Source organism: Triturus cristatus, chromosome 1_1, assembly GCF_964204655.1.
Source record: "Triturus cristatus chromosome 1_1, aTriCri1.1, whole genome shotgun sequence".
NCBI classification, from domain to species: Eukaryota; Metazoa; Chordata; class Amphibia; order Caudata; family Salamandridae; genus Triturus; species Triturus cristatus.
Window position 1 is genome coordinate 560295129 of NC_140579.1, and position 12558 is coordinate 560307686.

A 12558-nucleotide genomic window follows, 5' to 3' on the forward strand; every position below is an offset into this window, starting at 1 on the left:
CAGTCTTTGAGTGTGTGAATTAATTTGCTGACTGGGTGTGTGCAACAAATGCTTACCATTGTCCTCTGATAATGCCTTCCTGCTTGACCACACTACCACAAATAGAGAGTGAGGTGCTATCTAACTTTACCTCTGCCTACCTTTGGGGTTCCACTGGACTGTGCACATTATACCTCACTTTGGTATAGTATATACAGAGCCAGTTTCCTACATTGGCTAGCCTTGAGAATCGTTTGGTTGATCGAGATGGAGCAAGAGGCTTTGGTGAGTTGGGATGCTCAGGTAGCGGAAGAATTAAATTCATTGGAGGAGTACCACGAAATCGCTGACATCGAGGTTAAACACATGGGGAAACACGCAGTTGCCAAAACATATGGGGAGGGGAAAGGCCGGGCTCAGTGTAAGAAGCTGTGCTGAGAGATTGGTGGGAGTCGGGCTGTGTGTCTGAGTTGCGTGCAGAGAGTGGCGAGCTACTGAGAGACCCAACAGCAATAGCAGATAAGTTTGATCAGTACTGTTCCTATCTGTACCACTCTAGAGTGACTGCTGATGATGCAGCGATCAAAGAATACTTAGAACATATTTGGATGCCCTGATTGACTGATGAGCATAGGGAGCACCTAATGAAGCTGTTAGATACAGGTGAAGTGCTTGCTGCGCTAAATGCAATGCGTGCTGGAAGCACCCCAGGGCAAGATGGCCTTACTGTTGCTTTCTTTAAGGAGTTGCTTACTCCACAACTGATTACTCTTTTTGAGGAGATAGGGGGTGGGGGGAATGCCCCCTCAATGAGGGAAGCCTTAATAGTTACATTACTAAAGCCAGGCAAACTCCCTAATGAATGTTCATCCTTTAGGCCCCTGTCACTTTTTAATGTGGATACCAAGCTCTTCGCTAAAATCTTAGCTAACCAGCTGGCCCGCTGGTTGCTTTCTTTGTTGGTCCGGATCAATCAGGGTTTGTCCCAGGGCATACCTTGACATACAATCTACCGACTGAGTTTGGAACAAAACAGCATATTAAGCCGGAAAACAAAGCTGCTGCATATTAAGCCGGAAACCAAAGCTGCTGAGGTCTTTCTCAACGCTGAGAAATCCTTTCATGCAGGTAGTGTTGAGGTGGATGGGTGTGGGAGAAGTTTCCCTGCAGTTAGTGGTGGTCCTATACAACTCCCACACAGCCAGGGTAAGAGTCGGGTATACTGTCACTGCCCCTTTCAAGATATCACGGGCACTCTTCAGGGCTGCCCCCTATCACCTTTTCTATACGCTCTGGTGGCGGAGCCCTTGGCACGTGCCTTAAGGGAATATCATGGGAACAGGGTGACCCGCTTCCCAAAATGTAATCTCTGTGTCGTTCTACGCGGATGATACTCTTCTGTACATTAGGGATCTGGTGTCTAATCTGTCCCCAGTGCTGGATAAGGTGGTAAGACAGTGAGCTATCATGCCTCAAGATTAATTGGGCTAAGTCAACTATTTTCCCATTGTCCCCAGCCATGGAGCCCATTGAATTAGTCTACCCCCTAACATGATCTACCGAGCATGTGCGCTGCTTGGGAGTAAAAGTTGATACAGACTCTGAGCTGGTTCTCAGCAAGGACTATGGCAAAGCGATTGCGAAATTAGAAGAGGTGGAATGCTGGATGCGCTTGCCTTGGTCTCTATTGGGTCGCATATATCTCATGAAGATGGTGGTGCTCCCAAGGTTTTTATTCCTGTTTTTGAATGTTCCGATGGTGCTCCCTGCACACATCTTCAGGATCATTTGTTCATTATTGGTGAAGTCACCCTGGGCCGGGAAACAGCCACGTGTCAAATGGGATATTCTCACACTACCCTACTCCGGTTGGGGGGGGGGGGGGGGGTTGGGCCCCGGACTTAGAATTAGATTATTGTGTGGTGCAAGGTTCACATGCGTACCACAGGGTACACTAGCAAGATGGCCTCCCACATGTACAGATTGAAAGGGTTGCGGCTGCGCCCCCTCCTCTCTCATTGTTGTTGTTTCAGGCGAGCTGGTATTTTGGACTCCGTTAATTCGGGTACTCATGCATGTCAAAATTTGTTAAAAAGGCAGGCGGGCACTATCTTGTATTTCCCTTCAACCCCGCTGGAGTGATGCCATTGGCTGCTAGCATACCGTGAAAGAGAGGTGGTCCACGCACTGGTATCAATTAACATTGTTAAAATTGGGGAGCTACTTTCTGAAGGCACGGCTCGAGGATGAGCTGATATTGAGGCGGAAGGGCATGTTCACACACCGCTTGTGAAGTTTCCCTTTCACAGGGTGAGGCATGCCCTTCGCAGAACACTTGGGGAGGACATGACGGAACTGCCCGAGATAGCCTCCTTTTCTTTCCTTCTGTGTACGGAATCTCCTAGTAAGATAGTCTCCAGTATTTAGAACATATCACAGGACTATCATAGGAATCACTTCACCAAGGCTAGCTGGAATGGCAAAATGATCTTGGGGAGGCTCTCCATGACATCACCTGGCCATATTGCTGTGAGGTCACGCAGAATGTCTCCTTGAATGGGATACACGGTGTCATACATTTTAAGTTCCTTAATACAGTTTATTATACGCCTGACAGGCTGCACAGATATGCCCTCCGTGACACTGCAGAATGTGAGCGGTGTAGAGTCCGGCCAGCTGTGTTCTTGCATATCGCTGGTCGTGCCCAGTGATTGCGAACCACTGGAGAATAATTTTTCGCATGCTGAGCGAAATCACAGGGTTGCCACTGCCATTGGACCCACTATTGGCTTTGCCGGGTTGTACAAGGCGACTGCTGAAAGACACACGCCGATTAATAGACATGGGTCTACTGCTTGCAAAACGCAGGGTTGCGATGCGCTGGGCTCGAGGACCAGGTCCTACTGTCAAAGACTGATCAAAAGATATGGTTTAATGTACTACACAATCTGAATTGTATAGTGAATTACTATCGCCCTAGAATCACCCTAAACGTTTTTGGGGTCTGTATCAGCACTATATAGCTGGAAAAGAGATGGATGTGACTGAAGGGGATGGCCCTGCCTGATGGTGCAGACTGAGACAAGGGTTTCACCCTGTGCGATGATTTGACAACAACCCTGTTATTCACTGCATGTGTTGTAGCCCTGTGCGTACTAGATTCTGCTCGTCGTTGATCAAACATCGTGTCTATTTATGCACCTAATTGCATTGATGTATCTCCATGTAACATATTGAGTAGATGCTTTGCATTCTTTATATTACTGCGTCGTCTGCTCAACACTGATGTACTACTAGGATTGCTTTCTGTTATCGTATTCACGAAAATGTAAAAAAGGTATGATCACAAGACTCTCTGATGAACTCAGAAGGTTACGGATGTCCTTTTGCCATGTCTATTTTTTACCTACAGAGAAGTGCCACAGAAAGCAGTGGTATTTAGTCCCTTTGAGCTTCTGTTTGGTCATCCTGTGAGGGGACCACCATGTCTAGCAAAGGCTGGGAGAGACCTCTCAAAGAGGCCCACCTAGCTATTGTGGACTATGTGCTTGGCCTACGTCAGGCAGATCCCACGTCACCCTTTTTGAAGCTATCTTGGTACATAATTACCCGTGACAGCTCCATTGTTTTTACTTTGTCAAGGGGACCACTTTAGTAAAAGTCCCCTCGGCACTCCTTAGGCTATTTTCGATCACCGAGACACCACCCTTCTCTTACACCCCCTCACTTGAATTCATCAAAAGATCAAAGCTAAAGAACCCCACTGAGGAGCCGGTCAGGCACTGCAGCATCAGCCAAATGAGGAGCTGCTCAATGATGAAGCTGGACACCCTTCTGGGTGTTTGATGGCATTCAGATCTGATCACTTAGACCCCCCCCCTGCAACCAAATCCCAGTACACCCGCCCGTTCCTTCTTTCAGCCATATCACCCCCTCACCCTATATGAGGAACTGTAACCTTATTTTGTGCAACATTGCCTGTGAATTGCTTTAGCCTGCTTTCTTCTGTGGCCGCACGACAATGCATCAGTCTTTGTTTACTACCCTGGGCAAGACACCTCTGTGCCCGGGCTCGCTTGCCATGACTTTTGCCCGACCCCCACATGCACTTCATTATGCTAGCTATCTCTGTTTCTCTGCGGGCCATGAGTCCAAGCGGGAAGCGTCTTGCACTGTAAGTGCATTGAGTTATGCCACTTGTCTGCGATCCTGCCACCCTCACTTCACTCAGACATCTCCCTGCTTTCAGAGGCCCTCCCTGGACCCACAAGCAGCCCACCCAACTACCTAGGCTTCATAATGTCCACTGGCTCTGCCTTAGAGTGCATGCCAATACTGCGGCGGCTAGCCGTCGAACTGACACAGAGATGGCTCCCCTGTCCAACAGGGAATCAAGGCGCCCTGCTTCTCGCAATAAGCGTAGCAACTCCTGCACTCTGTCTTCTGCCATGAAGTCTGAAGAGGTCATGTGACAGACTATAGTCAAAAAAGTCTAATAATAATCAACAGTAAATAACACTAAGTTCAGATGTCAATCAATAAACCTTAAAAATAGAAATGTGGATTGCATTTTCTCACACTGGAAGGGAAAACACTGGGTGAAGGGAGAGCAAGGGTCTGCCCTGCATTTCAAAAGGTAACTCTTTCATTCGTAAGGAATCACTGGTCAAAGGAGGCCTGAGCACATCTGTCGAAGACTATAGGACTGATAAGGGAATCACAACAAGTAGGACCAATGTCACGGGTAACCTTTTAAACCACATATCACTGATGAAAACATCATGGTGGCCTGTGTTGGGAGCTCCCAAATTTGAAGACTGTTCTTAGTGATAGATGACTTACAGTGTCATAAGATGTGAGCATTTCCAAATAGGCCACCCGTTACAGGAACATGAAAAGCAGAGAGACAAAATCTAACAGTGTATATGGAAAATGTTTAAATAGGAGGCTTGAGACGAAGACTTGGTCAAATGAAGCTGATCATCAGCATGTAAGAACTCAAGAGTACAGCTTGTTGCAACCAGGATTGTGACCCAGAGGGTCGTCCAATCTCCCATGCTTGCTGAGGAAACATCACCCAAGAGGATCAAAAATTCTCACCTAGTGCACAACCTTCTACCTAACCCAAGACCAGTGAACTCTGTGAGGTTCAGGACAGAGCTAGGCAGTAGCAAGATCTAGAAGTCATGGTGCAAGAATCTGAGAGGCAGAATGAAAGATTAGGGTTCATCGGACCACTGCACCGATCGGACTACCTGTCTGCATGCGAGACATGACCCCTGAATTAGAAAAGGGGGGACTGAAACTTTAGGGCCATCGCGTTTTAACAATACATCAGAGACTATAGGGCTGCCATAAATGTGAGAGACAACCACTGCACAAGAGTGAGCAACAGGAACTTAGGATGTTGAAATAATAGGGCTACAGCTTTGACCCCAAGCGGCTTGCCTCCTTAGGTGAGTAACACCACCTCTGTATACCAGGAAAGGCTCATGGGGATTCAAGGGCCATCGCCATTGGTACACTGCTGCTGGAGAAGACCGGTTTGTCACCCTAGGCAGTGATGTGACCAGAATTGGGACATCGTCTTGAGTGTGTGAAAGACACCTCAGATTTGCAAGAGGAGATCTTGAACACCAGCGTGGGTCGAGACTCACACAATAAGTGCATCTGCTCAATCAACTTTGTAAACACTGACGCACTCAAAATCTTTGTCAGAAACCAAAGGAACTTACTGTAACTCTGAAGAGCAGCGTGAAGATCCAAGTCCAGAGATGGTTGCAAATAGGCGGGTATTCTTTTCCAGCACCAGCCGCTGTAGATTTGTAAGCCAGGCGATGTTTCTGGGCCTGCTGCTAGGTCTCCTGTGGTGCGGGCAAGATAAAACTTTGTGGTGCTCAGCCCATGGGTGGCAGCTACTTTAACTTTAGCACTGCTGGCACTAGGACACATTGTCCTTATCCAGAAAACTGTGGGACTTTAAAGCATCATTCTTTTTTTGATACCCAAGTTCTCAGATTTAGTCATTTTCCACAAAATTCTACAAGACTACAAAAAAATGCATTAGAGATATAGACCTAGTAAATACATCATCATCAACATCATTACCCATTCAGGCCATGATTTATCCACCACCCGCTCCACATCTTATAATTTCGGTGGCAAAATACGGCCTCGTAAATCGGCTTCTCATGGCTGGCACACCAGTCCACCCCCCCCCCTCTACCCCTCGAATGAGGCATGGTTCCAGCGACTTCCAGTTACGGGCGATATCTTGTTTGCCCAACAATGTGGCCATGCCGATAAAGGTTCTCTCCAGTTTCAGTCAACCAACTTCCTCCAAAAGGCACAACAGGGCTGTCCTCGAAGGATTGTGTGATGGAAGTTCACAAGGACATACAAAAAGCGGGAGGCACATCTTCTTAAATAAAGCTACCCGCCCCATAGCGCTTAAAGGCAGGAGGCCCCATTTCTACAGGTCCCTAGTCAAGGTTTTAGTAAAGGGGCTGAAAATTAAGAGTCCAGGCCAGGGCTGGGAGGTGTAGAATATACAGACATCAAACTATTTGAAGGAGTAAGCATATCGGGATCGCAGGGCACCAAGAATGTCCTCCTGTGTCTTCAACTGGTACCAACAGTGACTTGTTCATGTTTATCTGCAGACCAGATGCTTCACCATATAGGTGGAGGTTTCTGGGGCCGAAAGACTGCATGTAAACCAGAAGTAATAGGATGTTATCCACATACAGAGCTGTGCGCTCTTCAGGATCCTCCTCTTAAAGCCATCCAGAATTTGGGAGTCGCATCTGATAAGACGTGCCAAGAGTTCAATTACTAAGCCAAGAAATGAAGACAGAGGACAGCCCTGGTTGGAGCCTCTGACTACTGGGAAGGGCGGGTATAGGACTCAGTTTACCTGGACTTGGATGCAGGGGCATTGTATGGCAGGCTGATGAGCCCAAAGTAGTAAGTTTAAAAAACTGCATGCTTTAGCACAGCTTCCAAGAAGGTCCACAAAACAGTGTCAAAGGCCGTTTCAAATTAAATTCGGTAGGGGGGGGGCTGCTCAAACAGCACGCCTGGGGCAGGGTGAGTTGTACCCTCCATATGCAACAGCGGGTGCTCCTGCCCGGCATGAACCAACATTTGGTCTGGGTAGACTAGGTAACTGACAATGTAGTCACTAGGACATTCGAAAAAATGTGATGTCTGCGTTTTTGAGAGAGATAGGCATATACGAGGAGCAATGTTCTGCGGCCTGGTTGGCCTTAGAAATCACCACAATAATGGCAGTGCCAGGTCTGGGGGCGAATGATCAATGCTCTGCCCCCTCAGTTTAGACGGCCAGTAGGTGAGGGAGCGAACGGGTCGGGTAACTTTTAAGGAATTCCATGCTGAACTAGTCTGTGCCAGGGGTCTTTCCCAAATTGAGATCTGAAATGGCCATGTTTATCTCCTCAGTTGTGATCGTTTGGTCAAGTGTTTTGGCTAGAAAAGGCAGGGAATCGAGTGCATGGGAAATCTCCTTTAGCAGTGGGAATGCAGACTCCTGTGGGGGTACAGGGGTTGCACCATAGAAGTCTTTTTTACGCTGCAATGACATGAGCAACCTCGGGCATACTTTCATGAAGGGTTCCATGAAAATTGCGAATGGCCGTTACAGTTCTAGTCGAGGCAGCATAAGCTGTCAGCCAAAATAAGAGCTTGCTAGATTTGTATCTATGCTCGTAGACCAGCTGGGCCAACCCTCTCCCACACTCCCTCTAGGAAGATCTGTTTCAGGGTGGGCAGTCCAGATCCTCTATCTAGAGTGGTGGACTTGCAGCTGTCGCTTAATGTCGCCGAGGTGCAGCCACAGGTCCACCACTCCAAGGAGAGGATATGGGCTCCTAAATCCATTACCTGTACCAGTTGGCGTGTCTTCTTTCCCCCTACATATCCCTTGGTCAGACCCACTCAGGGTGGGTTTACTGGACGCCCATAGGGGTTCCAGCAGAGGGCACAGTAGTACAGCTGAGCTTAAAGAAGATCTTTAGTGCTCTATAAAGTCAATACAGTCTTGGTCTACTAGATGCCAGGCGTTGATGCGCTACATAGGTCATAAGGTGCACAAAAGGGTTTCCATTTTAAAGAGGAGGGGTGTGTGTTCTGAGATGCCTCAGGTCAGGACCTTTTTGCATTGTAATACAAGGGAGGTCACTGGCTGGGAGCCAAATCAAACGGATTAAATCAATCATGATTTGTAGAACACAGATGCTTCACCTCTGAGGGTCTCAAGGTCTTTGACCCAGTTTATGAGCTGCTGACACGCAAGTGTACAGCCCTTGTGAGGGGTTACAAAATCTCCAAGCATCGCATAGGCCAATTGAGTTGGCCTACAATGTAAGTTGTGATGAGCGCGCAATTCGGCCTGGGCGAAGGGCCTCGAAAATATCAAGACTGGGGTCTGGGACGGCATTAAAAATAACCCACACCCCCAATCAGATAGCCCAGGGGGTTGGGAGGCACCACAAGGTCCTGGAGAGCCTGTAGTGTCCAGTGCAACCTCTGTTGGAGAACGTAGGCCGATATGAAGTACTGGTGTCTAGTCTCTAGAGGGCCCTCCATCCCCATGTACCTCCCCTGCGGGTCAATGTATGAGGAGGACACCGCAACTAGGAAGGACATATGCAGCAGGATCAAAACCCCTCGTGAACCTCTTAAGAAGCCAACATGAAAAACTAAGTCATAGCCAAACATGATGCGAAGGGACAGTGGGAACCTAAAAGATGCGTTTCTTAAAGCAGGACCACATCGTTGCTAAACCGCTTTATATAGCAAAGTACTGTCGATCTCTTAGAAACTGAGGACATGGTTTACATTACAGGAAATTACCATAGCCATTTGGGGGCTGTACTGGAAAGTGGTGAACTGGCCCCTCTCCTCATGAGAAGCCTCCTGGTCCAAAGGGGGATAGACTTAGTGGAGCCGTAGAGCATTTTGTATGCGAGTGCCCACAGTGGACGAAATTTGTTGTAAATGCCTGCAAAAGAAAGCCAGAATAAAAGGAAAACAGAACAATAACCCATCCAACCCAACAGCCCCACCTCCAACACATACTTACAACTATAAAGTATCTGTCGCCCAACATTTCAACATAAAGAAACTAGTAGGGTGGGTCAGGATCCATCGGAGGCCCCTGTTGCTCAATTGAAGGATCACACTGGCCGACAACAATTTCTAATTCATACAATAAAACAAAAGAACACAGGAAAACACTCCCTCCATCCCACATCCAAAACATTTTTATGCAATATAGCAATAGAATAGTTCACAGCGTCTGCAGCAATGGTTGGCTATCCATGACCGGGTCATTCTGCACCTCTCCACCTGCCAGGGTTCAAATGAGTGGCTCATGATCGCCATCTTAGTCTGAAAGAGAGTGGGGGTGCCTGAGAGCGACGCCTTTGGGTCCAGAGCTCCTGGTGGACTCCCAGCATGAGATGGGTTCAATAACCATAGTCACCTGTGCTGGTTCGGTCTGTCTCTCCTTGAGTGGGTTCTCTTTCCCCAGGGGGTACCTGAGAGAACTCACGGGGGACCCAGCTGTCCTAGAGTTTGCTGCCTCCCCAACTCTGGTGGGCCAGAGTACCCATTGCTCCATCGCCCACCTTCATGCTTGTTGGTGAATTTCAAAGAAATAGGTGGACGGGTTGAAAATAACTTTCAGATGGACCGAGAATAGGAGCATATATTGGATCTGAAGGGCCACGAGTTTATGTTTAACGACCTAAAGAAAGCATCTGCATTGCTGGGCTGCCCAGGTGTAGTCTGGGAAGACCATGAGCTTGGTGGTGAAGCGCAGATATTGGTGATTTGAGCCTCCTGGAAGATGACATACCGACAGTGGTGGTTGAAGGTGTGGCCCATCATGGGATGAGAAAACCCTTGGGGAAAGACACTTAGCCATGACCCGCTGCGCCCTCTCCTCCACGAAACTAAGAGACAGCTTATCCAATGGGACACAAGAATGGAACCATTGCTCCAGAAAGCAGTCTGTCACTGAGGTCTCAACTCCTTCTGCGAACCCAACGAGCCACAGGCTCTTTCTCAGGCATTGGTTTTCAGCACCCTCTGCTCGTTCTTCCAGTATATCCATTGTGGAGAGCAACTTGGAGGCCTGGAGTTTAAGGATCGTCACTTCATCTTCAACCGTTGAGACCCCGGCTTCAGCCTCAGTCAACCGGTCTGCTATTTTGTGAGTATATTGGCACAGGAGGCTGACATCCATCTAGACCTCATTCACTTTTGTCTCTACTGCTACCCGGCGCCTTGAATTGCTTTGAGAATGATGGGCATGTCTGTTTATTGTTATTGATGGGGAGGTGCTCTACGGTCCACCGGGTATCTACAGTAGGTTCAATGTACTGGTCCATTTGTCTTTGGGCCAGCTTCGGCTGTGGGAGCTAGTCACGCCCCTCTCCAACAGCATAGCCATATTCACCTTGGGAGGGTATAGGCACACCCCAACCGGCCCGCTTGACTCGAGCAGCCCGAAAAGGCATCCAAGAGGTGTTCCACAGAGAGTCATTGCTGCTGTGCAAGGCTCTGAGTAGGTACAGAGCAGGATTCAGGCTTCTGACGTTCCCTACACTTATCCAGGTGCCACAGAGCAATTGAGGGGACAGTCTACGACCTCTTAATCAATCAAGGATTTATAAAGCAAGGCATCTCACCTGTGAGGGTCTCAAGGCACTGGAGTTGCTGAACTGCTTTGTGGTGCTCTTTTCATTTTAACAGCCAGGACTTGAGCCATTTTCTGAATTGCCGGAACGGCCAGAAGGTGCAGGGGAAGGTCATTCCAAGCTTTGGCCACCAGGTGTGAGGAGCGTCCTCGACTATTAACCATGGGGTATCAGAGGGCTTGTCTGCGAGGAAGAGGGAAGCTGATCGCAGGTGTCTGGTCTGTTAGTGGAAGGTTATGCTTTTGTTGATGTATACTGGTCCTTCGTTGTGCAGGACTTTGTACGAGTAGATCAGCATCTAGAACCGGAATCTCTTCCGAAACAGGAGCCAGTGTAATTTCTTGATGTTGAGTGTAATGCTGGTCTGTCTGCGAGATGAGGAAGAGTATTGCCGCTGAGTTTTGTATTGTCTATAGTCTCTTCAGAAGATGTGCGGTGACTCCTTTGTAGAGGGTGTTCCCGACTGCTGGTGACAAGGGCCTGCATGACGGTCCTTATGGTGTTAAATGGGAGCCAACTGAAGACCTTGCCAAGCTGGGTAGGGTGTGGAAGCAGGTGGATGAGACTGCGTTTACCTTTTTCTTCATAGATGGTTTGCTGTTCAAGATGACGCAGAGGTTGCGGGCATGGTCTGTCGGGGCGGGGCATGGGCCAAGTTAAGCACGCCACCATGCATTGTTTCATGGTGAGGTGTTGTCCACAAAGATGAAGACTTCAGTCTTATGCGTGCTGAGCTTGGGAGAGCTGCCATTCATCCAATCAGCGGAGTTTCTCATACATCTGTGGAAGTTGTCTCTGTGGGGGGAGAGGTCTTCGGACAGTGTGAAGATGATCTGGGTGTCAATGGCATAGGAGATGATGTGGAGTCTGGGCGATCTGACTGTGTTGGCCGGGAGGGGAGTGGGGGGGGGGGGGGTCATATGCATGTTGAAGAGAGTGGGGCTGATCAACGATCCAAGTGGGATGCTGCATATCTTCTCCGGCTCAGAGGTGACTGGTGCGAGAAGGATTCTCTGAGTTCTTCTGTGAGAGGTGATTCATTTAAGAGCGTCTCACTGGATTCTGATGTGGTGAAGTCTGTTGATCAAGATGTGATGGGTGACTGGGTTGAAGACAGCTGATACGCCCAAGAGAATGAGGGCCCGATGTCGTTGGTGGCTTCAATGAGGGCTGTCTCTGCTGTGTTTGATTCGGCATCCAGATTCAGAGGAGTCCAGGAGACTGTTGTGTTCTAGGTGTTTTGCGAGTATCTGGTTGAATGTCTTTGAGATCCTTTGCTGGAAACGGGTGCAGAGAAATGGGCCGGTAGACCTTCAGTTCTGCTGGATCAACAGATGGTTTATTCTGGAGGGGCTGCACTTAAGCGTGTCTCCAGTCTTCAGGGAAGAATGCTGAGGTAATGAAGGTGTTCAGGACTTTCTTGAGCTTGTCGCCAATAGTCTTGCTCCTGAGGGTGAAGGCGGGGTGGTGACAGTGGCCTGTGGGTAAACCTTTTTACACAGAGTTCATAAGGGAGATTGTGGCTTGAATTGTGAAGGTCCCAATTGGTGATCAGGTGTTGGGGGTTTATGTTTGTGGGTGTGAGCGGGCTGATTATGTCGGCAGCTGGGGGTTAGGCTTTTGAAGTTTTCGTTGTTGACTGATCTGGTCATGGAAGTAGTTAGTCAGGGTGTCACATTTCTATGGAGGGGGTGGTGTCGTTCTTGGTGGCTGGGGAGTTAGAGAACTCATTCACGATGTCGAAGAGCTCCTTGCTTCGTTTTGTACTGGCCTCTATGCGGTCAGCTAGAGCGTTCTTTTTTTTCTATCAGGAGGGGGTGGTACTGGTTTAGAGCTGTCTTGAAGGTGGTGCGAT

At 48.5% G+C, this 12558-nt stretch overlaps 1 protein-coding gene across 2 annotated transcripts in view; it reads right to left on the bottom strand.

Moving 5' to 3' along the window:
- The window catches only part of TNNT2 (troponin T2, cardiac type), a 306241-nt gene that overhangs the window by 22413 nt on the left and 271270 nt on the right, over positions 1 to 12558 (bottom strand). Inside the window, exon 10 of one of the 2 annotated variants that reach the window (XM_085599694.1) lies at positions 8914 to 9001. The exons of the other annotated variant lie outside the window; for it this stretch is intronic. Within the exon in view, the coding sequence (XP_085455820.1) occupies positions 8938 to 9001 (64 nt within the window). The 3' untranslated portion in view covers positions 8914 to 8937. Of the gene's footprint in view, positions 1 to 8913; positions 9002 to 12558 lie in introns of those variants that run through there. 2 annotated transcript variants of the gene reach the window in all.